Raw genomic sequence first — 23,478 nt, 5'->3', positions numbered from 1 at the left:
CTTTTCCCCTGGCCAGGAGCCGAACACCCCCCCACACCCAGTGTCTCAGTCCACCTCTCTGATCTGTCTGCTCCGGACATGCGGGAGGTATCAGGTGCCAAATGCATGCTGCCCCTGCCCCCACCCACCTCGCAGCCCCAGACACCGTGTACCTCCAGGGGCAATTCCGTCCTGCGTGGTGCCTTAAACTTGTACATGAAATCCAGCAGATCTTCCTCCTCCTCGTCAGAAAACGCCAATGGGTTTTGGACCCGGTGGGGGTCCCATGCCTTCACACCACCCTCATTCACATCTCCCTCAACCACTTAATGTCCATTTACAATCTACGCAGAGGAGATAAAGCACAGGGCATGGAGACATCAGCCTGAGGAGGGGCGGGGACGAGCAAGGTTAGGCACACAGCACACAAGCCAGGCCTGGTTAGGACAGCTGCAGTCACCCCGTGTCTGAGGAGGGAGCAGTGTCTCCGAGTCCTCCCTCTGGGACACCCAGGGACAGGAGAGTATCCTCAGGTGCTATGTCCAAAGAGAGCCATGGGCTCACTGAGAACTGCAGGTCTCTGGAGAAGAACAAAGCCACAGGCTTGGCAAGTCCTGCAGTGCATGTATGGTTCCCTGGCAGAGCAATGCTAGGAAAGAATCTCCAAGATGGGCAGGGCTGCGGCTTCCAGAGGGCTGCATGGCTCTGCGGGGTCAACACCGCACCTGCGGATTCAGCGCCAGGCATTTTCTGAGAGACAGCATGTGAAAGGCCAGGAAGCCTCCAGGGGTAATGGTCAACAAAGCAGCTTTGTAGAGTTTCATTTCCAGGTCTGGTCCAAGAGAAGACAGTCCTGGCAAGCAGAAGCTGATGGTAGCCTCCCCTTGAACACCAAAAACAACCATGTGATGCCTGCTCCAGTTGGCCTCGAGCCAACCATAGGGAAAGCCCCTGCGTGAATGCACTATATTCTGCAAATGTGAAATGCGACACATGCTTCATTTTGTGCGGCCAGGTGGTCCTTAGTCAAACAGTGGGACCCTCTCTGCCTTTGGCTGGCTAACCCAGCACGCACAGACACATGCCTTCATGCCTGACAAATTGTCATGACCCAGAACCACAAAGCCCCCTGGCTTGTCTGCTCCAGTCCCTGAGGTCTGTAGACAAACCAAGCCATTTCCTGAGACACCTGCTATTGCTCCAAAATCTGTGTATAATCATCAAACGTGTCAACTCCATCAACAGGGTCTGGCTGGACTAACAGGTGTGGAGCAAAATGAACAACTGGACCCCAAACTCAGCTTTACCAGACACTGCTGCTATACTCCTGATCAGACAGCAGGGGGCGGTAAGCACACACAGCTGCTGCAAGCAAGTTTTTTCATGTGGAATTACAGGCTTCTGATCCTGAAGCTTATTTTTTTCCCTCCTTTTTTGCACTGTCTATGCACAGCCTGTTTAACCTAGGCCTTGGCTGCTCTCAGGCTCTTTCCCTACTCCAAAACAGGACTCCTGGGACCATGTGCAACACAAGAACCTGCAACTCCACAGGCCCTTTCCAAAATACCAAAAGTGGCTCCTGGGTCAGGCCTGCCCGAAAGCTGATCCCTCTCCCTACATGCCCCCCCCGCCCCAGGCTAGGGCAGAGCAGCTAACCCGTCAACTTAACCAAGTGGATGTCTGAGCATATATGGCCTTAGCCCAAGTCAGAGCCTGCCGCTGGTCATCCAGCAAATTCCTTCTGAACGGGAGGCATAACACTAAAAGACTGGAGCCCTCAGCCCCAGGCAGAGACTGCACAAGCAGCCTGGCCACCTTGGCCAGGCAGACAGCTGCACAAGGGAGGGCAGGGCCCCATGGCATGGCATAGGCACACACTTTTCCCTCTGAAGCCACACCAGGCCCTTCCCGTCCTGCTCACTGGTAAGTTTCAGAAGGTGGGCCTGAGTTGGCCTGAGACCTTTAAGCACCCAACAAGTCAGGCTGCTTGTCCAGCCTGCCTGCACTGAGGCTGAGGAATGAACGGCCAAGATCACGACTGCCCCCTGGGCTGAGCCCACGACGGCTTTGTGCACGTTCTCCACCGCAGCTTAAGCACGTGCTACAGGGGGAAGGGAAGTGACCTTGTGGTCCATGAGGAGCCATGGTCAGTGGGGAGTTCAGTCACCCAGGCAGGAAGAAAAAACGAGTGATGGGCCAAGGCTGGGAGCGAAGGAGGCTGGTATGGGTGAAAGGCACACAGGAGCCTTGGAGAGGAACTGCAGAGCGAGCCCACAGGAACAAGCAGAGCTTTCCTGGCTACTATGTCCCTGGACACTCAGGGAGCCAGGTGGCTGAGCACCCGCTAGGCTGAGGCCTCCATGGACAGCACACCTCTCATCTCTACGTTCCCCTCTTTGCAGGGGCTGCTAGGAAGCTCGCCATTCACTGGCATGTGTCTGGAACCTTTTCATCCCTGACTTTCTTGATTCTTCTCCAAGCCTCACTATTCTTAACTCTGGTTCTGCCTAGTATTGTGTAGTCCCACACATAGATGCCAGTCCTCTCTGGCACAGGGAGAAGTGTGAGGGCAGGGAAAATCCTCTAGGGCATGGTTGCAGTGAAGGTGGAAAACTCAGTAGGGAGTTTCCTCGGCAGCATTTCTGACCCCAGGGGTGCCCTCCCTACTGCTGGCAGCAGAGCCGAAAGAGCACAGCTAGCCACAACTCAGTGCTCTGGGGCAAGGTCCTGGTGATGGCAGCTGAGACCCAGAGCCCACAGAGAGCTGCCACCAAGGCTCTCTGGGGACAGGGTAGTCTCCTACGGCAAGGTTGACAGTTCTGGGCTGGCTGGGCCAGGGGAAGTGGCTAAGTGTCGCAGTCCTAGAAAGGTCTAAGCAGAGCTGGTGGCTGCCCTCCACCCCCCTGCACCTCCTCCCCTCTTCCCTCCTCTCCCTCCCCTTCCTCCAAGCAGAGGCACATGCCCCAGGGTTAGCAAACATCCCACACGGCAGGCACACGTTAGCTGGAAGAGAGCTCACGCCTCTGAGGAAGGGCACACCCCTCTGGAACACTTACATCCAGGTCCCCATCAGCCACCGAGGAGAGAGAAGAGAAGATTCTGTTAGGGCAGGGCTCTTGGGAAGAGGCGCATGTGCACACAGGCGCACACACACATGTGCACACACGTACACACACAAATGCACACGCACACGCTCCTCACGGTCCAGACCTTGGACAATTCCTCCTGCAGTGGTCACAGGAAAGACAACTGCCCTGAGGCCACAGTCAATAGCAGGAATTCCTTCATTCTCTCTCACAGAGAGCAGCAAAGGAAGAAACCATGAGGCCCCCACACCTGACTTTCCAGAAAAGATTCAGAGGTGCCTGCAGGACTTACTGCAGGTGGTGGTCTGGAGGGCAGCTCCACAGAGTATCCAAGTGACCCAGAGAAAAGAGGGGCTTTGGGGCACTGGGGCAGAGGGTAGAAGCACAGAGAGGTGAAGGCATGCAGGGAGTGGACAGGGGCAGGAAGGGAGCAGAGATGGGGAGAGAAAATGCCGGTAACTGCTGGAAGTGAGGCTAAACCAGACACCTGCCATTCTGCAGGACTCCTGCCAGCAGTTGTCACTGCCCTGGGTCATCCTTACCAGCCCCCAGGAGTGACCTGACCCTTCCCAGCAGCCGGCTTAATGTCATGGGGAGCAGAGAAGGGCAGGGAGAAAGTGGCTAGGGATCTCTCTGACCCCTGTCCTCTTCCCAGCAGGGGCAGCCTGGGGCCCAGGAAGCAGAGCTTTCCCTGGGGCCAGGGCGGGCTGGACAGCCCAGCCATCAGAGGATTCCTATGAGCAGAGATGTGGGGGAGAGAAGAGCCAGCACTTGGAGCAGCAGAGGTGGGGGGTAGCAGCCTAGGCCAGGCCCACCCTCTGCCAACAAGCAGCTCCCTAATGAAAGCCCCCCTGCCACCACCCATGTACACCCCAGAATAAGGAACCAGAACTACCTCCCAACACACACACACACACACACACAACCTGCAGCCACCAACCACAGGTGTATGTTAAGGTACTGGAAATGCAGCTTTTGATCATGACCACGAGCATCAGGTCACATCATAGCAGGTAAGAGGTGGGAGGAGGGGCCGAGGTGGGCACCGCATAGCTGCTTCCCTGGTTCCAGCGTGGCCACCAGGTCCAAGTCTGAGTGCTTGGCATGCAGCCCCAGTGTGTCTGACATGGTCAGGTAGGCCTGGCCGGACATAGGCTGGGGAACAACACTGAACCCCACTGCATCCCTGCTCAGTACTCCCGTTAGTTCACCTTGGCCTCCAAACTCTGATCTTCAGCAGGCCTTAGCAAGCTCAGCCACCAGAGTGCGGCAGTTAAATAGGGCACCTGTACTGCCCATGTCCCATATCCGAGTGTCCAGGTTCTAGACCCAGCTTTGCTTCTGGTTCCAACTTTCTTGGAGATAGCAGTAGATTGCTCAAGTAGCCAGGTCCCCATCATCCATGTGCTGGGGGGCCCACACTGAGTTCAAGCGCTTGCTTTGGCCTGCCCTGCCAGCCCCAGCTGCTGTGGATATTCAGGCACTAAATCAGTAGATACAAAAGGTGCCTGCCTGTCTGTGTCTGTCTTTGGTACAGAAAATAATGAGAAAAAAAAAAGTTTAATACTGGGGCCAGCACTGTGGCTCAACAAGTTAATCTTCCATCTTCAAGCACCAGCATTCCATATGGGCGCTGGGTCATGTCCCAGCTGCTCTGCCTCCAATCCAGCTTGCTGCTTGTGGCCTGAGAAAACAGTGGAGGATGGCTCAAGGCCTGGGGACCCTGCATGCACATGGGAAACATGGAAGAAGCTCTGGCTCCTGGCCTCGGTTCAGCTCAGCTCCTGCTGTTGCAGCCATTTGGGGAGTGAACCAGGGGATGAAAGATCTTTCTCTGTTTCTCCTTTTCTCTGTAAATCTGCCTTTCTAATAAAAATATATTTAAAAAAAATTAGCACTGAGAGGCCTTAAAAATGAAGCAATGGAGAGAAACCAGAACACCCCCTCTAATACCATTTTGTGTCCTCTGCTCTCCACGAATGTGGGAGGGACATGTGTGCAGAGGTGCTAACAGCACAAGGGGCACCTTGCTCCCTCCCCGCCACCAGCCAGCAGATGTAGAGGTGCGGCGGGCTGCAGGAGCCCTCTGGCCTTCCGAGCCAAAGGCAGTTCCCTTTGGGGAAGCTAGTTGGGGTGAAACAACTCATGCCCACTCCCACTTACTCCCCAGTTAGTCCTGAATGTGCCTGGACCACAGGAACAGTTCACAGAGTCACGTGTGAACCTCCATTCACACATGCTGCAGGCAGCAGGAGGCCCTGCACAGAACTGGGAAGACCCCCAGCCCCGCCACTTTGTCCCTCAGATTTCCCAGTTGCTTCAGGTCAGGGTAACAACACCACTGCAGACGGGCCTTGGCCAGCATCTCACAACAGTACAGCGAGGTGGACAGTGGGGATCCACTGTCACTTCCAGGCGAGGAAACCCAGGCTCAGTGAGGTTAGGCAAGTCACGCAAAGTCACACAGCCAGTAAGTGGCAAAGCAGGGCCTGGGTTCCCCGGGGCTGCAGCAGAACCATGAGCCCCCAGAGCTGTGGGGCTTCCTCCCTTCCAGGGGACTTAGTAAGCTCCCATGGCTCAGTGAACAGAGACACATGGCCCTGCCAGGGTAGAAGACAGCTGTATGTGTTCTTCGATAACTTTCCCCTTTAAGAGGTGGGGGTTCATCCTCCTGCCTTCCAGGTGGGCTGGACTTGATGCCCCACTTCCACCTAACTGAACAAGGCAGGTGGGACTTCAAACACCAGGTCATCAACAGCACAGTGGCTTCCTGCCGGCTCAGCCCCCTTCGGCCACTTGCTCTGCCAAGCCACCTGCCATGTCGCAAGGACACTCAAGCAGCCCTGCAGAAGCCCACGTGGTGAGGAAGGAGTCATCCAGAGAGACAGCCGTCCTGGAAATGGATCCTGAAGGCTCTGTCAAGCCTTCAGGGGACTCCACTTGCTGGGAGCTAGGATCGCTCAGTAAAACTGTTCTGGTCCCTAGTCTGCAGTAGCTCTGAGACAACGTGCCCGGCCTCCCCCTCCATGCAGCTGAAATGGAGCCCCAAGGTCAGGTGCAGCTCAAGGTTAGAGCCTCCTCTCCAGGCGGGAGTCCAGCACACTGGTGCCAGGCAGGCTCCTTACTTACCTTTCCTGGTCCTGCAGGTGGAGCAGCAGGTACACACTGTGGGAATGGGGCGGGGGCCATCAGTGACAGTTCCCCAAGAAGACTAGGTAAAACAGGGAGGCCCCAGGAGAGGTGAGGGGATCCCAGCATGTTTGGTAACGGGGTTCCAGGAACGTGGGTCTCTGCCAAAATACCAAGGGCTCACTTCTAAGGGGCCAAGTCAGTCCTCATATTAGTCTGCTCTGGGAAATCACTTCAATCACTCTGGCCAGAGCCCCCTCCCCACTACGTACTCCTTGTGGTTCACAAGTTTTCCCAGAACCTCCTCAGGTTGACCTCTGAACTCCAGAGTACCTGCCATGTTGGCACCTGGCTGAAGGCCCACCTGGCTACCTTGTCTTGGCGCTAATGGTCTGGGTGCACACCTGGGATTATTCGGCAAACAGCAGGTGCTCACTGCATACAGTCTGAGTGACACCCAGTCCATAGAAGGGTAGGATCACTTCAGTATGCTGCCCCTGCTTCTGTCCAGTGCTGGGCAGGCATTCAAGAGAGGATGGTGGCCCTGGCTCATTGAGTCAACAGGCTAATCCTCCTCTTACAAGCATCAGGATCCCATATGTCCATATCCTGGCTGTTCCACTTGCCATCCGGCTCCCTGCCTGTGGCCTGGGAAAGCAGTAGAGGATGGTCCAAAGCGTTGGGACCCTATACCTGCATGAGAGACCTGGAAGAAACTCCAGGTTTTTGATCGGCTCAGCTCCAGCCATTGTGGCCATTTGGGGAGTGAACCAGATTTTTCTCTCCTTTCTATAAATCTGCCTTTCTTATAAAAATAAACAAATCTCTAAAAACCTCTCCGTTCACTCTGCAGGGATGACAGCTCCAGGTGCAGGCAGGTATACTTCCCAGCCCCGCCATGGGTGCTGAGAGCTACAGGAAAGTCATCCCTCTCTGTCTGATGCCCAGATTGTGTCCTCCTCACACCAGATGTGAGGCCCTCAGGGCGCCAGGCACATGGCGGGCACACTGGGCAGGCGCAGTTGCACAGGAGAGCACACAGCCCAGGTCTGCCTGCCAGCAGCTTGCAGGACAAAGTCGCCGCTCACATAGAATCTGCAGGCTCCCTCATCTCTTCCTCCAGGGCTGCTGGGGCTTCCCCTTGCTCAAGACACAGGGAGCTGGGGTGGGGGCCAAAGCACCGTTGGTTAAGCTGCTGCTTTGGATGGCTGCATTCCACATTGGAGTGCTGTTTCAAGTACTGGCCATCCCACGTCTGACCTAGCTTTCTACTCATGCACCCGGGAGGCAGGCAGATGAGGACTGTAGTACTTGGGTCCCTGATGCCTGCGTGGGAGTCCGTGACAGCTGCATCGGATGGGGTTCTCTGCTCTTGGCTGGCCTGGTCCAACCCTGGGTGGTGCAGCATTTGACAAGTGAACCAGTTAGATGGGAGATTCTCTCTCTCTCATTCTCTCACTCCTGCTCTTTCTTTCCAGTAGATGAAAATATATTTTTTAAAAAGATTTATTTATTTTTTATTAGAAAGATCCAGAGAGAAGGAGATAGAGAGAAACATCTTTCATCCATTGGTTCAGTCCCCAAGCGGCTGCAACAGTCGGAGCCGAGCCAATCTGAAGCCAGAGCTTCTTCTGAGTCTCCCACATGGGTGCAGGGTCCCAAGGCTTCGGACTGTCCTCCACTGCTTTCCCAGGCCACAAGCAGGGAGCTGGATGGGAAGTGGAGCAGCCAGGACACAAACTGGTGCCTGTATGGGATCCAGGCATGTACAAGGTGAGGATTTAGCCTTTAGGCTGTTTCACTGGGCCCAAATTTAACATTTTAATAGGTAATGCATCTTTTAGACTAAATGTGCTCTGCTTGCAAAAAAAAAATTTCTTGGAAAACTGCAGGATGAGCACTCCCCCTACCTCATTTTACACCAATTGTCACACTTCGTTCTGCAGTATTCCCACCAAGCCCTGAGTTTACAAGATCCACTGGGGCACCCATTGAGCCTGTGGCTTCCAGTGTCTGCACATATAGCCACTGCCCCAGGCACTCTAGCCAAACAGTCAGGACCTAGGCCACCTTTCACTTGCCTTTCTAGCTAAGCTGGCTTTCATATGAGGCCCTGGAGTGGCTGTGATGTGTGCCCCACCATTCCCGGCCTCTCCACCAGGCCAGCACCTCCCTCTCTGGCCCCTGAAAACATAGATGTGAGGGGTCAGGCAGTGACAGGGGCTGGGTCACACTGCAGCATACCTGCTCTCCTAGCTTGTACCCAAGGGCCACTGCAGGAGTGCTCCATATTGTCCTCTAGGGTACAGACCCCCCCTGTCCAAACCAGAGTGGGGCAGCCCCCATGCACACACTGGGGCCACATTGTGTCCCCTACTGTCCCAAAGCCTTTTATGTTTCAGACACTAAGGGCTAGGGGATATCCCTGTTACTGTTTAAGCATTTCACATTGCCCATCCTGAGGCTGGAGGTCTTGCCAGAGCCTGGATCCCAGCCCAGTGTGGCCTTGGCATAGTGCTTGACCTCCCCGGGCCTGCCTCCTGCATTTGGTCCACCTCTCTCATGTCAGTAGGACTCAGAGGGAGGATCCACTTGCTTGCCAGAGGGTCCCCATCCACAGCCCATTCCCTCCTGCACTCTCTCAAGCTGCACAGGTACTTTCTGGGGCAAGACGGCTAACACTGAGAACAGGAACCGTGGCGGCTGCCAGCGTGACCCTGAGGACTCCCATCCAGCCTGGTCTTTGGGTCGCTTCATAATGACCCAACCGAACGGTGACACCCCTGTAGAGACAAGGATCTGTGGCACAGAGAGGGCAAACAGTATGCCTGCATCACACAGGAGAATGGGATGCCTTTGGCGACCATTATGGCTCCCCCACTTTCAACCTCAGCACTTGCTCTGATCTCCAGGCCTTTGCTATGTGGCAGCTCTTCCCAGAAAGTGGAGCCATTTCCCAATTCTACTTTTCACCCTAGTGTTGGGGAAGGACCCCGAGGTCAGAAGCAGCTCCTGCACAGTGAGGCCTGGATACTGGCACCTGAGGGGCTGAAGGCACTGGCCTGGGCTTCAGGAGGCCACGCTATGCTGTGCCCAGCCCCATCGCAGTGACCCCACTGATACCCCGGGCTGAGGCTCTGGCTCCATTACTGCAATCACAGGGTTAGACTGATGGGTCCTGAGTGCCCTGCTGGCCTGGCCTTTGGGGACCCCACTCCAAGCTCCTGGCCAAGAGGGTGCACCCAGGAGATAAGCCCTCCTAAAGCTGTTTTTCACCCTGACCTCCCAAACTGCTCTACTGCCTGTTAGGAGTGACAGGGTTAAACACACCTCCTGGGGTGGGCGCTGTGGCATAGCAGTGGGTTAAGCTGCTGCTCAGGACACCTGCATTCTACCCCAGAGCACCAGTTAGGGTTCTGTCTACACTACTGGCAACCCAGCACCCTGATAATGCACCTGGGGAGCCAGCGGATGATGGCTCGAGTACTTGGGTCCCTGTCACCCACTTGGGGGACTCCCAGCTGAGCCCTGGGCTCAGCCCTGGCTGTTGCAAGTATTTGAGGCATGAATCAGCAGATGAAAGATCTCTCTCTGTCTCCCTCTCTCTGTCACTCTGCCTTTCAAGCAAACAACACAAATATTTATTCTGTAAATAAAGTAAACACATTTTCTAAAGAATCTCCCAACAGAAAAGCTGTACTCTCCAGACCCTGGGGAAGGGCAAAGTGGACGCCCCAGAGAACCAGGGGGACCTGAAAAACACTCAAGTGTGGAGCTTGGCTTTGAGTGGCCATCCACATCCTCACGGCAACCACTGGGGCTGGCACTTTTCCGCTCATGCCTGAGACCCTCCCAGGGCAAGTCTGCACCTGGGGTTCCCACCTGGCCACACCTGTCAGCACACCATCAGGGTTGGGACAGCTTGGATGCCCCCGTCTGTACCAGGGCGGGCCACAGACTACAAAGCAGTCATCCAATCCCCACCACTCCCTGCATGGGGACTGCTCCCAGTTCCCTTTGGCCACTGACCCTTTGCTAGCAGCAGCCGAGCTGGGCCCCTGAGCCCAGGCCACTGTCCCCTCTGTGAAGAAGAGCCTAGGGAAGTGCAAGGCCTGGCCCAGTTGCGTACCTACCCTGGAGTCCACGCACTCGGTGAGCCTGAAACCCACATGGATGGGGAGAGGCCAGGGGATCCCGATCTCAGCTGCACCTCCACATCTGCACCTGCTGGGTCTCACCCTGCCTCAGCTAAGGCCTCCGATCGTTAGCTCAAACTGCATTGTCGGATGATGTCCCCAGGTCCCTCTTATTGTGGGCACCTGACACTCAGCCTTGCGCAGAAGGAACAGAGGTGAGGTTCCAGGAGGGCCTGGCCAGCACTGCCATTAGTTCTCAGGGCTAGCCTGGCTCTGGGTATGCAGGGGCAGAGGTGTGTGTGGTGGATGGGAGGGTGGGAGGAAGGATAGGAGACATACAGGTAGTGAACAGGACCCATGAGAGCTAAGTACTTGGTGGAGCACAGAAGTGGGGACAGGCTCAGAGAGGAGAACAAAGAAAGCATCCACAGGCCCAGTCCAGTTACGCCTGAGGCCTTGAGTGGGTTCAGGCACCACCACCAACCACAGCCACTCCCCTGAGCCATCAGACGGAGGACATAGGACCTCTGGCCTGGGCACACAGACACCTCAGTTGGTGGCAGGTGCACGGGGGGCTGGGGCCAGGAAGCATGCCACTTGGTGCACCAGGCTTGTCTCAAGGAAACCGTGGTGGAAGGAGCAAGGGAAGGGGGTGAGGGAGGGATGTCAAATGCCACCTACCTGAGCTGCCAGCGCTCTCGGAAGCACTCCGGGACATCTTGGGCTGGCCATGCTTGCCGCTGGTCCGTCCAGGCCCCGGTGGAGGAGGGCCCGCAGGAGCAGGAGCCCCATCGCCCCTGATGGTGGTGAGGTCCTGCATGCTGAAGCTGCGGAGTCTCTCGGATAAGGCACCCTGTCCCTGGACGCAACACAGAAGGATACATGTCAGGGGTCTGGCACACAGGTACATGGGTGGGGATGGGGTGGGACGGCGAGAGATGGTGGGCAAGTGGGCGGGGAGGGGAAGGAAGAGGCAGAGCCCCTGCAGAGACTCATGCCTGCAGCATTCCAAGACCAAATGTGAGCTCAGTCATTGCTCCTGTGCCTTCAGGCTCTTTCCTCTCCATCCAACATTCCCACAAGGAATGGCAGCCTCAGACAGAGCCATGGCCATGGCCCCCACTCTCCGGAGGGCACGGGCTGCTTCTCCCCCACTCTCCGGAGGGCACGGGCTGCTCCTCCCCCACTCTCCGGAGGGCACGGGCTGCTTCTCCCCCACTCTCCGGAGGGCACGGGCTGCTTCTCTTGCTTTACAGAAATGAAAACCCAGACAGGGCTACATTTTCTTCAACACTCACTACCCAGGTATCTGGCCAAAAAAATCAACCCTTCTATTATATATGCTCAGTCCTTACTCGTTTCAAAGAAAAGATCACCAGAATTAAAGAAAATGCAGTACACATATGCTATGCAGTATTATTTGGGTATAAAAAAAAAAGGATGGGGTCCAGTGTGGTAGCCTAGCAGCTCAAGTTCTCGCCTTGCAAGTGCCAGGATTCCATATGGACACCGGTTCTAGTTCTGATGGCCGTGCTTCCCATCCAGCTTCTTGCTTGTGGCCTGGGAAAGCAGTCGAGGACGGCCCAAAGCCTTGGGACCCTGCACCCGTGTGGGAGACCTGGAAGAGGCTTGAGGCTCCTGGTTTTGGATCGTTGCAGCTCCGGCCATTGCATCCACTTGGGGAGTGAATCATTGGATGGAAGATCTTCCTCTCTGTCTCTTCTTCTCTCTCTCTATCTGACTTTGCAATAAAATAAATAAATCCTAAAAAGAAAAGGATGAAATTCTACCATTTGCAGCAAATGGACTCAACTGGAGGACCTCATGTTGAGTGAAATAAACTTGACCCAAGAACATAGATATCATATGTTCTCCCTGAAATGTGGGAGCTAACTCTTAAAAACAAACAAAAAAGAAATGAAAACAAAAAATAATGGTTGTGTGTATCAGTATTGATGAAAATACTTTGTTTTATAAAAAGCTTTGTTTTATAAGTTTGTCAAACCATTGGTTAAGAGTGTTATACAACTATAATTCAAAATGTACTGTATGTGGGTGACACGGTCATTTTTTCCATTCAATTCTTATTTAAACTGTTGTCTTATTCTCGCTAAACTACAGTCTTTTTCCTTTTTTTCTTACTTGTTCAATGTCTTATTTAGTGAAGTATTAATCTTTTACAGTAATGTAATTTTAAAATACGCAATAATCTCAAAACTAAACAACAAAACAGAGAAAGGAAGAAGGAAGGAAGGTGGGCGGGCGAGTGGGCGAAGAGCAAGGGGAGTAATCTCATTACTTCTCAAAGTTGCATCTACATACCACGATGAATCAGTTAAAAACTAATTTAAAAGCGGAAATAAAAAGATTTGTAAACATGTGACGGCAGTTGTTTCGGTGGTGCATTTGTGTGCTACTGCTTACACCGCACACTTCCTTCTGCTGCTGCACTGAGACTTCATAAAACACCCAAAAGCAAATAATCGGGCAGGAAAAATCTGAGAGCTTGAAACAGGTCCCTGGGGCCTGCACCGAACACCTGCTGAAGGGACCGCAGGATGCACACCTGCGGGAAGGGGCGTGGCTCTGTTACTCAGGAACATGGATGCAGAGAGAGTTGGCTGTGGCTGCATGACAATGGGGTGCCTTGTGGGTCGCAGCAGGGACTGGCTGGACACCCAGGATGGGACAGGTAAGTAAACACAAGCCAAGTTAATGAACTTGGGAATTTTCAATCACTGGCGGGAGTGTGCAGTCTCCATCGTAGGCGCGGCCAGCAGCAGAGGGAGCAGTTTTCGACTTGCTACCTAGGTGACTGTGCCCCACAGGTCTAGAGGAAAATGGGGACCCTCAGAAACAACAAACAAGGGAGCCAGCGAATGCACACTGATCAACAGAGCAACCAGCAGGTGGGGGTAGGGAGGTGGGTGCTGACACAGGCAGGTGCCTGACAGTTGGGGAAGAGGCTGTGGTACTGGGGGGGGGGAGATAGGTTGGGGATTTTTGTTTGCTGTCACACCATCATCATCACCATCATCATCATCAATTATGAAAGGGGCTGATGTTGTGGCACAGCCTGTTAAGCTCCCTCCTGCAGCACTGGTACCCCACATGGACACAGGCTGGAATCCCAACTGCTCCACTCTGCAATTCAGCTCCCTGCTAATGCACCTGAGAAAGCGGCAGAGGATGGTCCAAAGCGCTTGGGCCCCTGCACCTAGTGGGAGACCTAGAAGAAGCTCCTGGCTCCTGGCTTCTGCCTGGTACGGCCCCAGCTGTTACCACTATTTGGAGCAAACCAACGAATAAACATATTTTTTTTTCTGTCTCTGTAACTCTGCCTTTCAAAGAAATACAATAAGTCATAAAAATATAATAAAAAACAGAGGAGTAAAGCACAAATGTCTAGACAGAAGAGCAAAATGCAAAAACATAGCAAGAGGAACAAATGAGAGCTGTTTGTTCCACAAACATGAGCCAACAAACATAAGCTAAACAGGAGCCAGATGTATTCCCAACCTACCATGTCTCCAGGAAACTAAGAACAAGAACCAAAAGAAAACCAAATAACCAAATATACACCCAGAGAACAATCAAGCTGGACAAAAGAGTGCTTGTAGGACATCACATATCAAAACAGACAGAAATCACCCTGGTTACCTCAAAACCTTCCTGCACAGGTACAAGGCCAGGGTGGGGAGTGGAGGTGTCTTTGCTAAGACAGTAGAGCCCGGAGCAACCACCTGCTCTACTTCCTCTGAACCTAACAGCCAAGGACCCACAGGTATGTTACTTAGAAATATTTTAGATTGGGCCCGGCGGCGTGGCCTAGCGGCCAAAGTTCTCGCCTTGAACGCCCCGGGATCCCATATGGGCGCCGGTTCAAATCCCGGCAGCTCTACTTCCCATCCAGCTCCCTGCTTGTGGCCTGGGAAGGCAGTTGAGGACGGCCCAATGCATTGGGACTCTGCACCCGCATGGGAGACCTGGAGGAGGTTCCTGGTTCCCGGCATCGGATCGGCGCGCACCGGCCCGTTGCGGCTCACTTGGGGAGTGAAACATCGGACGGAAGATCTTCCTCTCTGTCTCTCCTCCTCTCTGTATATCTGACTTTGTAATAAGAATAAATCTTTTTTAAAAAAAGAAATATTTTAGATGATCTTGAGGCATGAGAAGGAATTCAATGACTAGGGAGCCAAAACTGACTCTTAAGTGAGAACATTTTGTGGTAATTGTCAGAATTGAGGAATTTAGGCCGACTATTCATTGATCTACTCTCACCCACTCTCCCACTTACCTGTGTATTTCCTAGGGGAAACACACCGCACTATTAGGAAATACCAAAAATATAGCTCAAGTTCTGACAAAATGCAGTCAATGGACACATAACCTGGAGGTGCAAACCCAGGAGCTCCAACACCTGAAGATTAAGAATGACCTTCCTCAAGCCAGGCTTGGATTTGAATTCCAGTCCTGTAATTTGTACATCTGGGAGACCCTCTCTTCTCTTGCTGTATGCCCTCCTGTGCAGAAGAGCATCCCCAAGTGAGGTGCTCAGGCCTTGGACACCCACCCTTCAGACCCAGTGAACAGCCATGGTGACACTGATGTCACTGGTGAAATCAGAGAGAGAGAGAGAGTTCCTCCATGCACTGGTTTGTTCCCCAATGGTCTTAATTGCCAGAACTGGGCTGGTCCAAAGCTCAGAATCAGGAGCTTCTTCTACATGAGGGCAAGCGCCCAGAAACTTGAGTCATCCTCCACTGCCTTCCCAGGGCCCAAATCAGGGAGCTGGATCAGAAGTGGAGTAGCCAGGACTTGAATGGGTTGTTAGCATGGTAGGCTCAGGCTTAGCCTACTATGCCATGGTGCCAGCCCTGACAACACTGTGTTTACGAACTTTCTGAATACTCCTTGTATGTTCCTTTTAGAGGATGTATAGTGGCAGATGTTGTAGTGCAGCAAGCTAAGCACCCTTTTGAACAGTCTGCATTCTATGTTGCAACGCTGGTTCAAACCCACAGCACTCTTGGAAGGTCACTTGGAGGACACCATTCTGAGACTACAGGACTTGCATGATGACATAGGAGTATTAACACCAAAAACAGGAACTGAAGGGGTTGGCACCATGGCACGACGGGCTAAGCTGCTGCTAGCAACACTGGTGTGTCAGAGTGCTGCCTTATGGCCCAGTTGCTCCACTTCTGCTCCAGCTCCCTGCTAAAGCACCTGAAGAAGCAGTGGAAGATGGCCTGAGAGCTTGGGCCCCAGGACCCACATGAGAGACCCAGCTGAGGCTCTTGTCTCCTGGCTTTGGACTGGCCCAGTTCTGGCCTTTGAAGTCATCTGGGGAGTGAACTGGAAGACAGAATATTTCTCTGTATTTCTCTGTTATTCCACCTTTCTTAAATAAATCAACCTTAAGAAAATAAAGAGGAACCGAGAGGAAGCCATGCTGATTTCCCCAATACTGAAAGACAGAAGCTCCTGAGTGACAGGGCAACCCCCACTGCACACAGCTCTAAGGCCTCGGGCTCGAGGACAATGAGAATTAAAGACCAAAGGTTTTAGTGAGTCAGGCAACTGACACCAAAGCCATCCACCTCACCCCATTTCCCGCTGGTCATTCAGAGTTAGAGCTCACAACGCAGCTGTACCCGCAGTTAACCTCACAGCTCCGCATGCTCCCCCTTCAAGGCCAGGCAGATGCCTCCCGGACATGCTGCAGGAAGCCCCAGGCCTTGTGTGTCACACACAACCAGATTAGCAAATAGAGAGACTGAGATAGAATTTCTACCACAATAGCGTGAATCATATAGTTGAATTCATTCTCATCAGACAAAGCGGGGAAAGGTCTAACTAAGTTAATCACAGGTTAGATGCTCCCACACGAACACAATGAGACTCCAGAAGGAGTAGGGTGTGTGTTTGGGGGTGGGCAGCTCTGTGTGCTGGGCACGGAGTCACACACACACACACACACACAGGTGTCAGAGCAGCAGCGACACCTGCCTTGGATCCAGCCCAGGTGCCAGTGGGTAGAGGGGGCGCCACGGCCTCCCGCCCTGACTGGATCAACTGGGAGTTAGTCACACCTCTCAACCGGGTTACCTGCCCTTCTCTGTGGTCCAAAGAGGAGACAAAATGAAAGAGTCGAGCCACCTGATAGAAAGGGGAGAGGACAACAACAAAAACAGCCATGGGCACCAAACCAACACAATGAGGGTGGAAGTTGTGTTGCCCTCACTTCTGCCCCTGACTCCGACAGCACACCCTCACCGAGTGTCCACACTGCTCTGGGTACAGCCTGCAGGGGGCCCTGGGCATTAAGACACCTCCATGCACGGAGTGGCAGGTCACAAAGATGACAGAGCGTGGACAGTGGTAGGGCTGGGAGACAGTGGTGCCGGCTACACCTCAGAAAAGGTCTCCACAGCAATGAGCTTGAGCAAAGTGAAGGCTCAAATAAGGAGTGGGCCCAGTGCAATGGCTCAGTGGCTAAATCCTTGCCTTGCAAGCAAGCACTGGGGTCCCATGTAGGTGCTGGTTTGTGTACCACCTGCTCCACTTCCTGTCCAGCTCCCTGTTTGTGGCTTGAGAGGACAGCAGAGGATGGCCCAAAGCTTTGGGACTCTGTGCCCACATGAGAGACCCAGAAGAAGCTCCTGGTTTCAGAACTGCTCGGCTCTGACCGTTGTGGCTACTTGGGGAACGTACCAGCAGATGGAAGATGCTTCTCTTCTCTGTAAATCTGCCTTTCCAATAAAAGAGGATACATCTATAAATCCACAATAATTGGAGGTGGATAAATATATAAACCTATAGTTCCAGAGCTCAAACTGATTGGTGAGTGGAAGGAGCCATAGGCGACATTACTGCTGGCAATAAGCACGTACCCCAGCCTCTGACAGCTGCTGGACTTCTGCTAGGGATGCCGCCCAGAGGTAGATGTAAGTGGTCACAGCACAGCGTCCTTGTAGGAGCCAGAGGGAAACCCAGGACTGAGGGGGTAAGCACCATCAGAATACCCAGCCCCGCACTCCGGCCCTCTGTTCGCCTGTCTGCCCTCCTTGGAGACACCACCTCATTGCGGGCTGGCACAGGGAGATTTCCCACAGAGAAAACCCACACCTGCCCTCCGATTAGCTGCCAAAAGGGAGTTTGTTCTTTTTTTTTTTTTTTTGCTAGGAAGAAGACGAAAGCAAAGTCATGGACTTCAGGCAGTTCAGAGGGTCCCAAAATACCAGGCTTATGAAGATTTGGAATGAGCCTCAGAGTCCAAAAATGGTTTCACAGTGATTTATAGTAGCGTGTCATCCACGCTACAGCGTTAGATAAAGGATAATGCATGGAACAGGTTGAGAGAGATGAGTCGGGCCTGGTGCAGTGGCTTAGTGGCTAAAGTCCTCGCCTTGAATGCGTGAGAATCCCATATGGGCGCCGGTTCTAATCCCAGCAACCCGGCTTCCCATCCAGCTCCCTGCTTGTGGCCTGGAAAGGCAGTTGAGGACAGCCCAAAGCCTTGGGGCCCTGCACCCGTGTGGGAGACTTGGGAAAGATTCCTGGCTTTTGACTTGATTGGCTCAGCTCCGGCCATTGCAGCTTCTTGGGAAGTGAATCAGCATATGGAAGATCTTTCTCTCAGTCTGTCCTCCTCTCTGCATATCTGACTTTCCAATAAAAACAAAAATAAACCTTTTTTTTTTTTTAAAGTGGGTCATGTTATAAAAACAGGGCTGGAAAAATGAGAAGCCAAAGAAGTGGCAGAGAAGAGAGGGTAACAAATGAGATCCACGGACTGAGCGCAGCCCCAGGTTGAGTTTCAGCTCCTTGTTTCCCTTAGCTTAGGGTACCTTCTAAAGTTCATGGAAAGGGGGACAAAAGCGCTTATTTTGGTGTAAAAGAGACATTGACATGCATGTACTGTGTCTGCACAGCAAGCATTTTCCATGAACTCTTTGAAGACCTCTGGCATACAATGATGTCTACAATTTTTGCACCAAAATAAAATCTTTCAGTTTCACTTTCCATAAAGCTTTTGAAATCTGCACAAAGAGTAGTCCCAAGGAGCTCCGCAGGGGAGGGGAGGAGAGGTTTGCTGGAGAGCAGCAGGTGCAGGGGCGAGAGGTGGCCAAGCAGAACCCAGGAGGGGTAACTGAGGGCTTGGGGCAGCCACCCTACACAAAGAATTTCACACCTGCGGCAAGGGACTGCCACCTTAGACCAAGCCGGATCAGAAGAATCAAACCACATCAGCACCATCAAGGGGATTGTCTGAGAGGCCAAGAGCCAGCGTTGTGGCACAGCAGGTTGAGCATTAAAAAATACAATTATGGTGCTAGTATGGCGGTTTAGTAAACCGATCCTCTATTTGTGGCACAAACACCCCATATAGGTGTTGGTTCTCGTCCCAACTGTTTCAGTTTCTTTCCAGCTCCTTGCTAATGTGCCTGGAGTGAGTCAGTGGATGGAAGGGCTCTCTTTCCCTCTCTCTCTCCCTCCCTCTCTCTAACTCACCTTTCTACTATGTCAAAAAATAAATAAGTAAAAATTTTTCAAATCTGTCAGTTAGGTTTATGGAATGGCTATGAGCAAAAGTCCTAAACAAGAAAGCCCTGATTTGTTCCTGTTGCTTTTCCAAGCAAGAAACAAAGGGAAGCAAAAAAGCCAGGTCTCTTTCCTCCAGAAGCTAACAATCTAAAAGACACAGCTGAAAACTGCCTGCAAGGCAAGATCGCTCACTTGAGGGATGTGGGTTTAGTTAGAGTAGCTGCTTCAACAGGTGCCTTCTGGATGCTAGGGGCTTTGGCAGTACGTTAATCTACCATCTGCCATGCCAGCATTCCATGTGAGAGCTACCTGGTTGGAGTCCCAGTTACTCCACTTCCAATCCAGCTCCGTGCTGATACACCTGGAAAGAAGTAGTAGACAGCCCGAGTATCTGGGTTTGCCACCTGCGTGGGAGACCTGGGTGGAGTTCTGGCCCTTTGACTTCGGCCTGGCCCATCCCCAGCCACTGTGGCCATTTGGGGAGTGAACCAGCAGCTGGAAGATCTCTCTCTGTGTCTCTCCCTCTCTCTGTAACTGTGCCTTTCAAATAAACCAATAAATCATTACAAAACATGAACAGGTGACTTCAATAACAGCATTAACATGATTAGAACGGGTCTGGGAGCAGGATGTTGGGTGGAATTAAAACAATCTGATTTTTCAAATTACGAGAGGAATGAAGAGCAAGGCTACCGGGTCTGAGACTGGGACAGGTGTAAAAGGCCTACCATATGGCTAAAATTGCAAAGGCAGGTTTAAAGCTTTCATTCCACGGGTTCTTTCCTCCTTCGACATCCTTCTCATGCAAGAATGTACTTTGTTTAACAAAAGGATCCCACAACATTGTTTTTACGAGAGAAGTCCAATTCTAGTCCTAAAAAAAAAAAAAAGACCCAGGGCTCAATTTTCTCCAAGTGTGGCAATGGCAGGCTTGGCAAGAGTGAAGGTAGGTCTAGGGGCAGCCAAGAGTCGGGGTGTTCAGACAGAAGGTGCTGGAGAAGAGACCCCTGGAGGGGGACGGCACTGTCCCTGAAGAAACGCACCAGCCACCAGCCCTCCCTGGAAAGGCCTCCCCCCTTTCACTTTCTGTGTTAATGTTTCCGGTTCCAAGGCAAGATACGTTTCTTCGTTAAGAAGAACTTCCATATAAATGAAATGATATGGTTTATAAAGTTTCTCCACTCTTCAGTGATGATTTTAAAACCCCTGTGAACATTAACTTTGATTACAGAAAGGGCTCCGCATTGAGTATTATTTTATTTTATTTTATTTATTTTATTTTTTTTTTTTATTACAAAGTCAGATGTACTGAGAGGAGGAAAGATAGAGAGGAAGTGGAGCTGCCGGGATTAGAACCAGCGGCCATATGGGATCAAGGCGAGGACCTTAGCCACTAGGCCACGCTGCCGAGCCTGAGTTTTATTTTAAAAAAGAGTGAGTTACTGTAAAACGGACATCACATTGGGGGAAATCAACCAGAAACCACAAGACAAACACCACACATCCTCCCTTACAGATGGATGATACAAATAAACTTGGTCTGAACAGAATAGACTGCTGGAGCCTGGGACAGGCAGGAGCGACGGGGGAGTTTGGATAAAAGTGACCAAGTGCAGTCGAGGGCACCAATAAGTTCCCAGTGTTTCACAGCATAACAGGGTCATTACAGCTCAGAATAACCTGGTAGATATTTTGTGAGCAAATAAAAGAGTTCCAAGGCTCCATTTATGAAGCGATGTCACAGAAGGAAAACACTGGTTATCCTGACTTGATCAGAACATTGTCTGCATCACTGAAATGACACACCATAACCCATAAATGTGTACACAGCTAGTGTTAATAAGACATTTCTAGGGCCCTGGCACGATGGCTCACTGTTTAAATCCTCATCTTGTATGCACTGGGATCCCATATTGGCATTGGCCTGTGTGCTGATTGCTCCACTTCCCCTCCAGCTCCCTACTTGTGACCTGGGAAAGCAGTAGAGGACAGCCCAAAGCCTTGGGGTGATGTATCCACATGGGAGACCTGGAAGAACCTCCTGACTCCTGGCTTTGGATTGGCTCAGATCCAGCTGTTGTGACCACTTGAGGAATGAACCAGCAGGCAAAAGACCTTTCTCTCTGCCTCTCCTTTTCTCTGTAAATCTATCTTTGCAATAAAAGCAAATAAATCTTAGAAAAAAAAAAAAAGGAAGGCCTGGTGTGGTAGCCTAGTGGTTACAGTTCTTACTTTGCACACCTGGGATCCCATATGGGTGCTGGTTTCTGGTTTCTTCCCGTCCAGCTCCCTGCTTGTGGCCTGGCAAAGCAGTCAAGGACAGCCTAAAGCCTTTGAACCCTGCACCCGTAGGGGAGACCCAGAAGCAGCAACTGGTTCCTGACTTCAGATTGGCTCAGCTCCGGCCATTGTGGACACTTGGGGAGTGAATTAGCAGACAGAAGATCTTCCTCTCTGTCTCTTCTCTCTGTATATCTGACTCTGCAATAAAAACAAATAAATCTTGAAAAAAAAAAGATTAAAAAGGGGGTCCAGCATGGTAGCCAAGTGGCTTATGTCCTTGCCTTGCATGCACAGCGATCCCATATTAGGACTGGTTTGTGTTTTGGCTGCTCCACTTCCCTTCCTGGGAGTCATCAATGACATTACAGCCTCCGCTGGGAGCAGGGTGTTGTGTTACACTCTGACACACAGGGAAACAAGGCCAGCCATGGGCCACATAAGGATGTGTCAGTCAGCGACAGGTTGCACGTGTGACTGCAGTGTGCTATCTGACCCAGGGCGTGCTGCACCATGCCACTGTGGTTTCTGTAAGGACATTCTATGATGTTTGCACAGGACACGTCTCAGGATGTATCCTGTGTCATTAATTGGTACATGACTGTGTTTCTCAACTGGCATTAAGTTTGGGGGTGGGGAGTAAACATTACCCAGCACTGTCCTTCACACACACACAGTTACTGCTTCCAAGGAACTAAACCAGCGCCCAGAAATGGCTCAGACTGTTTTACTCCTCATCTCCTGTGCTCTGACGTGACCTGTGTAGAGCCAATGCCTAAAAACCATTTGGGGAGTTCATTAAAAAAAAAAAGGTGCATGAGCCCCCACCCTGAGATTCTGACCCAGCACATCAGAGGAATTCCTACAAAACGAAAAACATAGCTTTCTGAGTGCTGTTGGCATCACAGCCAGATTTGGACCTGCTGGTGAGTCATACATATTCCCCACTCCACCTGCGCAATCCACCGTTGCTATGGAAACCACCAGCATACACCCCAGTCAGATTGAATTTTCAGATATTCCTTGTCTTCCCCCTCCCATTTTTTAAAGTATGTATCTGTTTCAGAAATACAGGGCATTATTTTTGGAAGAGAAGATGTGGTCTCTCTCTAGATGCTATTTAGAGCAAAAGCAGAATTTTTTTCCCTTGAGACTGAATTTTTTTCCCTTGAGACTGAGGCTACTATTCTAGCCCAACTGGCAAGCACTAATGAGCAGATGCTTCGTTCTGTCTGCTTTGGATTTGAGCTGCCTGCAGGTTGCCTGGCTGGATGAGACCCACGCAGGCAGTGGGAAGAGTGGGCAGCAATCGGCTAACCAGGTAGCTGTACTGAAGCTCTCTCCATCTGGAAGCTGACCTGAACACTGGTGGCCCCGTGTAAGCGCCTGTCAGAATCCAATATACACACATGTGGCTGAGTAGCCAGGCTTCCAGCAATGAGCCTCTGTGATAACGACACTGTTCCTACGCCTATCACACTCCTGGCTGCACTATGGCTCCAGCATAGAGGAGGCAGGCCAGAGAGGGGGCTCCTGGAGTTTTACAATGGCCTGATGAGCTTTGAATTCAGTGATCTGGAACTCTCTGTTCTTTCCACTTGTAAGTGACACATACAAGGTTCTTAGAGTTCACTGTTCTGCATAAGCCCTCACAGATGTCCCCTTGGGGGTACCCAAGCGGAATTCCCTTCCCAAGACACTGGGCTCCCCCCAGCACCCTGCCAGGCAGGGCCCTCCACGTGCGTGCTGTAGGACAGATGTGTTAGTGTAGATCTGTTAGTGAAGGAGCTAGTCTTTGCTTGAAATAGGATACCTCAATGTCTGGTTCTGTTTTCCTCTCACAGCTCTGTTTGCAGGACTCCTTGATTTTGGTGGAAGGTGCTTGTCCTTGTGTGTCAAGTCGCCCTCCTGGAGGAGCCCTTCTCGCAGCTCTGGTTCACATACAGGACTTGAGCTCGCCTGGCTCCAGGATACTCTCAGCACCCTCCCTCCTGCTGTCCACTTGGAGTCCATGGATCACCAAGATCTACATCAAACATCTTGTTCCAGACCCTTTCAGAACCATCCAGCATGTAAACCCTCTCTCTGCCAGGACAACGTCCCTCACCTCCCAACCCCGACATCACCCCAGATTAGTGCAGCTGTTTTGTCTCCCCACTCTAATCAGGATTCCAGGCAAAGGTGGTCTCTGTGAACACAGGGCCATCTGGTGGATTTACTTAAGGGAAATGAGTGGACCCATTTAATTTCTCAGGTCTGAAGGCTCAATGGAAATTGACACAATAAGAGAGTGTGATAGGAAGGCACACAGTGGGCTT

At 52.0% G+C, this 23,478-nt stretch overlaps 1 protein-coding gene across 5 annotated transcripts in view; it reads right to left on the bottom strand.

Annotated features, from left to right (window-relative positions):
- The window catches only part of REEP1 (receptor accessory protein 1), a 102,958-nt gene that overhangs the window by 2,361 nt on the left and 77,119 nt on the right, over positions 1 to 23,478 (bottom strand). The window contains exons 6-8 of one of the 5 annotated variants that reach the window (XM_058667655.1): positions 11,012 to 11,189; positions 6,195 to 6,230; positions 129 to 304 (exon numbers count right to left, since the gene is read on the bottom strand). In XM_058667655.1, the coding sequence (XP_058523638.1) occupies positions 129 to 304; positions 6,195 to 6,230; positions 11,012 to 11,189 (390 nt within the window). The remainder of the gene's footprint in view (positions 1 to 128; positions 305 to 6,194; positions 6,231 to 11,011; positions 11,190 to 23,478) is intronic. The other 4 variants (XM_058667656.1, XM_058667657.1, XM_058667658.1 and 1 more) reach the window with 4 other exon arrangements.

This window comes from Ochotona princeps, chromosome 8, assembly GCF_030435755.1.
Source record: "Ochotona princeps isolate mOchPri1 chromosome 8, mOchPri1.hap1, whole genome shotgun sequence".
Taxonomy (NCBI): Eukaryota; Metazoa; Chordata; class Mammalia; order Lagomorpha; family Ochotonidae; genus Ochotona; species Ochotona princeps.
This window is presented reverse-complemented; position numbering and strand designations above follow the sequence as displayed.